The sequence below is a fragment of the Pediculus humanus genome, genomic scaffold (genome assembly GCF_000006295.1).
Source record: "Pediculus humanus corporis 1103172107551 genomic scaffold, whole genome shotgun sequence".
Lineage (NCBI taxonomy): Eukaryota > Metazoa > Arthropoda > Insecta > Psocodea > Pediculidae > Pediculus > Pediculus humanus.
In genome coordinates this window covers 264,145-269,924 of record NW_002987166.1, presented here as the reverse complement: position 1 = coordinate 269,924, position 5,780 = coordinate 264,145, and the positions used below count along the sequence as shown (strand labels likewise).

At 27.0% G+C, this 5,780-nt stretch overlaps 1 protein-coding gene across 1 annotated transcript; it reads right to left on the bottom strand.

Annotated features, from left to right (window-relative positions):
- Window positions 1-4,303: 4,303 nt before the first annotated feature.
- Phum_PHUM202670 (Fork head domain-containing protein FD4, putative) lies at window positions 4,304-5,377 on the bottom strand (the record flags this gene model as incomplete). Its single annotated transcript, XM_002425427.1, has 1 exon — window positions 4,304-5,377. The coding sequence occupies one exon, from the start codon at window positions 5,375-5,377 to the stop codon at window positions 4,304-4,306; it is 1,074 nt and encodes a 357-aa protein (XP_002425472.1).
- Between the last annotated feature and the right edge of the window lie 403 nt (window positions 5,378-5,780).

Here is a 5,780-nt window from a genome sequence, read left to right as displayed (position 1 = left end):
GTTGTTGCTGCTTTTTTTCTTTTTTTTTAACAAAGCGGCATTTTATAGTTTTTTTTTTCCTTTTTTTTTTGTTTTTCGGGAGAGAAAGTACAGAAATTTTATAGTATTATTGTTAAACGATTATTATTATTATTACATTTTACGTTTTAGTCGATTCTTGTGCCACGTTTTTGTTAAATTACCAAAAAAAAATGTAAGTAAGGAAAAAAATTAATCGATAAAACAAAAAGCAATTAAAAAATACGGATGTGAAAAATTTTTTTTGCTTTTATTTCGATCAATTAAAATAAAATCTTACATTAAAATAGAGAAAAAAAAAGAATCTGGATTCGCCACTGTCAAAATAGAAAAATCAACTCGCGTTTGTTTTACTCACATTTCGGTTAAAAATGGAAAAAAGAAAAAGAAAAAAAAAAAAAGGAAAATTCGAATTACGTAATTACAAATTATTTTTATTTTATGTCACGTGGTTTTGTGGTTGGTCTGTTGATTGTTTTGTTTTGTTTTCTTTTTATTTTCATTTCCGTTTTGTAAAACTTTTCCGGAATATCCGGGTAAAAAAAAAAATTACAGGGGATTTTTATATAGAATTGTAATTGTAATTTACATAAATAAAAAAAAGAAAATTGATTGAAGTTAAAAATTTTCTTTGTGGTTGTTTTTGTTTCTGTTGTAGTTTCTGTTGTTTTTCATTTTAAACTTTTATTTTAATGTATTCTTATCGATAATTTTTCTTTGTTCTACAAAAAGGTTTTTCCATTTTTTTTCTTTGTTGTTTTGTAAGAGTTTGTTTCATCGTTCATTTTTTTTTTTTTGTTTAACATTTGCACGCAATGGATAAATTTATTATTTTTTTTTTTAATTATAAATCTTATTAATTTTTTGTTTGTGTTTGTATACTTCGTTTGTTTGTCAAAAATTTATTTATTTATTTATAACGAAAAAAAAAACTCCCTAAAGGTAACGAATAATCGTTATTATTATTATTATTATTTTAATAATTTAAAAAAAAAAAAAAAGAATAAAATAAATTTAATGGATAAAAAATAAAATGGCGGAATCGATTTTTTTTTTTTTTTTTTTTTATCATTCTTTCGTATTTATTTATTTTAATAATAATAATAATGAAAAAATTTATAGAGCAATCGTGAAATTTATAGCGTTTGAATTTATAGTCGTTTTTTTTATTTTAAAAAAATAAAAATTGAAAATGGTAAAAAAAAAAAAAAAAGAAAATTAAAAGTTAAAATCGGGATTTGATTTTTTTTTTTCTCCATTTCCGAAACGATATAATTAAATATCATTTCTCGCGAAAAAAATATATAATGATAATGATAATGATGATTATTTTTTATGTATGAAAAGTCATCGGAATGAAATAAAAAAAAAAAAAAATTTCACGTTTTGATTTTTTTATAGACTTTAATTTATAGAGTTGTTTTTTTTTTAAAAAAAAAAAAAAAGTTTTCTAGTCGGCAAATAATTAATCAGTAGTTGGAAAGTAATTATATAAATAACCTTAGGGTGCGTTAGACGCGCGCGTTATTTTTTTTTTTTTTTTTACTCAAAACGTTAATTATTTACATGAGAATAATGATAATAATGGGACAATGAGTAAGTTATAGAAATTACGCCGCGACCGCGTTTTTATTTTACAAGCATAATACGTCGTTATTACACGCGTATATAGCGCGCTATAAAAAAAATGGAATCGCAAAGTTGATTATTCGTAAGGTAAATGGGTAATTGAAAAATGGTCGTGCTTAATTGTAAGTTAAAAAATTAATTAATTAAAATGATTTTTTTTAACGATAAAAGGATTATGATCGATATGACGTCTCGACGAACGCTGAAAATCGAATACTATTTACGGTACTGTCGCGATTTCTCACAAGTTTTTGATTTTTTTTTTCTTTTATTTCGAACGGTTTCGAATTGATTTATCATTTTTTTTGCGTATTTTTTTTTTTTAAATTAATCATAATAATCATAATAGTTGTTTATTTAAATGATTTGGCAACATTGCCAACGTTTAAAATGATAACGAAATGATAATGACTCTTACGTAAATTGCTCTATAATAAATCGCTCTATAATAAACGCGTTGGAAAATTTTTATCATCATCATCATTTCTATTAAATTTTTTTTTTTTTGCGTTTTACGACGCGTTTTTTTTTTTTAATTTTAAATATTTATACGATTTGTATATTTTTATTTGAGTTTTACGCGGCGTTTTTATTTTTTTTTTACTCTACGAAATTCGCAAATGAAATTTATTAAAAAAGTTAAAAGATTCAAAGTTTTTTGTTTTTGTTTTTTTATTTTATTTTATTTTTGTCAAATAATAATAATAATAATGACAGTTTTATTAATCCCGTGCATCGTTTTTTTTTTTTGCTATTAATCACGGAATATTAAGTTTTTTTGCTGTAAATAAAAATAATAATAAAAATAAAAATAATTTTTATAACAACGTTTCGAACAATGTTTTTTTTTCTTCCTACGTTTGAAAACTTGAAAAAATTATACGATAAGTATTATTATTGTTATTATTATTATTATTGCTTTTAAAACATATTATGAGTATATACATATATCACACAAAAGGGAGAGAATAAAGATACAGGGGGAGGGGGAACATTATAACGGTGGTTGTTACCACAGGGGTTGACTTTCGGTTGCGATTCTTGAAGCAAAAGCGACTGTTTTTTTTATGCGGCAATAAATCGTAGCAAAAGGAAAAAGGAAAAAAAATATTCAAACGATTAAATTCGTAAAGAAATAAACATTTCCGGTTTAAAAGGAAAAAGGAAAAGTTTAATATATATAATATTGTTTTTTTATAAAACTATCGGAATCATAACAACAACAAACGATAACGTAATTTAAAAAAAAAAAGTTTTTTGACGTAAGAAAATGATCAAAGAAACAAACAAACAAACAAACGAAAGAATGAAAAAAAAATTGTATAAAGGAAAGAAGGAATCCCTATTTTCAAAAAAAAAAAAGGTGAAAAAAAGGTACGAGAGGATAATACCCAAGGCGTTATTTAAAAAAAAAAATTTTTTTTTTTTTGTTAACCGACAAAAACGAGGCCGAAACTCTTCTTATTCTATTCCCTGCATTCCATCGTTCATTTTTTTTTTTTTAAATGTTTACCGGCCGCGCGTACATTACAACAACAACAACAACAACAACAAACATATAACAAAAAACATAATGTTGTTTTTTTTTTTTTAACTTTTAACTCGTGAATCATTGTTTTTCACGTATTCAATATTATATATTGTTATATTATATTATAATAATAATATTGAATTTGACCTTTTTATTGTCCATTTACCTTATTTGAATTTTTTTTTTTTTAATATATATTTATATTATTATGTGTAATTTTAAATAAATTTTTCAATATTATTAATAATAACAAAAAATTTTCTTATTTTTTTTGTAAATTATTTTTTTATTTTTTTCGTAAAGTTTTTCTTTTTTATCTATTGAAAAAACACAAGAAAAAATATTTTAAATTAATAACTTAATTCGTTACTGCTGTAATTTTTTGTTTTTTTTTTATAGTATTTGCTATAGTTTTAATTTTGTTTTAATTTTTTTATTTGCGTTAAAGTTTCGTTTAAAAATGTTTATTATTATTTTCTCTTTTTTTTTTTGCGGTTAGATTTTTAAATAAACCTGCCGGTAAATACGCCTCTTTATAGCAAAAGCCATAAATTTTGATTCAAGACGCGATTTATAGTAAAAAAAAATAAATAAATAATTTCAATTTAAAATGACCAATTCAAATTTTAGCATTTTTTAATTTTAAATATTTTAAACAATTTTTCGTTTTTAATAACAAAAAATTAAAGCGGTAAGAGTTGCTATATAGACTCTATAAATGAAATTTTATAGTTAGTATAGTACGATTTTATGTTTAACGAAAGACATTTTTAAAGAAAAAAATAAAAACTCGATGATGAGTAAGTTGGAAATTATGCTTGATGAAAATATAAATTAAAAAGGAAAAGTGCTATAATTTTATAGAAGGTTTTTAATTGCTATAAAAAAAAGGTTTTATTATTATTATTATTATACAATAGTGTTTTTACGTGAAAAGAATGTCGTCGAATAATTTTTTTTTTTTTTAATGATGACTCTATAAAAAAAATTTATTTATAGCTACTTGACTACTTAGCGGGTTATTTTTATAGCGGTTTGATTGTAGTTTAATAAATTTTATTTTATTTTTTTTTACTCGAATATGGTTGAAAATATTCGGGGGGGGGAATTAATAAAATTTTTTTTTTACTTACAATTAGGATCGTTTTTAGGCGGATAATCATCCCTTTGAAAAACGTCAGAAGAATTCGATGAACTATCGACGACGTCGACTATCGGTGTTGGTGGTGGCGGTTGATCATCGACGTCTAAATTTTGCATTCTAGAAAATGAGTCGTGTAAAGCTCCAAGAGCAAATTGCGATGGTAGACCGTTGAAAGATCCGGGTGGTAATAGGGGATGAGGTTTTATTATATTTCCACCATCGTCGTTTTTCCGAGATTCGTTCACTGAATTTTCGTCTAAAATGTTTTTATTCGTTTGGTGGTTATTGTTAAAGGGAGGCATAAAAAGTCCTGCCGTTGCCAATGCGGCGGCATATATGGCAGCGGCTGCGGGATGAACCAAATAACCGGGACCGGTGGGCAAATTAAACAATGGGTTAGGCGGTTCGGGAGGCAAACACACGGGCGGATGGTGAAAACAACCGGCGTTCGGTGGCAATCCGGTCGGAGAATAACTGACTCTTTCCGGAGGATACAAGGAACCGTTACCGCGTGCGACCAATGGTTGAGGAACGACGGGAGCATTGATATTTTTCGGGGGTGACATCTTTTCAGAACCGTGTATTATGCTATCGATGCTGAAAGATTTCGACGAGTTGATTCTCGAATTCGAAACCGCCGATACAGGAACGTTGCTCCGGGAAGTTTGGGGCAGGGGAAGACCGTTTATGACACTTTCAATTGCTTCTTTTTCAAATTTTGGAAGTTTAAAACGTTTTCTCCTTCTCAGAAAGCTTCCATTTTCGAACATGTCGAGTGCGTTCGGATGCAAAGCCCAATAGGCTCCCTTGCCGGGTCTGTCCGGTCGCCTTGGAATTTTTATAAAACAGTCATTGAATGATAAATTATGTCTTAACGAGTTTTGCCACCTCTGGGTGTTTCGTCTGTAGTACGGAAACCTTTCGGTTATGAACCGGTATATGTCCGATAGAGGTAACATTTTTTCAGGTGAGCTCCATATCGCCATCGCTGTCAACGAAATATACGAATATGGCGGTTTTTGATCACCGTATGATTCCCGGCTCGGCCGAGGCATTTTTTATTCAATTATATAATTCTACATCAACATTAATAATAATAATGATATTTTATATATATATATATTTTATACACGTTAATTAATTCACCCACTAGGTATCCACGTGGAAAAAAAAAACTCAACCGATCACAAAACAAAACATATTACCATTACTATTATTCCGTATGATCGAAAAGAACTTTTTCACATGTAAAAAAAATCAAATGAAAAATACAATAAAAGTTATTATTATTATTATTATTATTATTATTAAAATTCATATTCGCAAGAATGTGACGAACCGAATCGCGCGCCGGCACAATTGAAAGAACCTGCAACTGTAATAAATAAAAAGAAAATCTCGAATCTCGTCTCATCTACGCGGACGCTTTCCCATCAACAACCGACCAGTCAGGGCGGA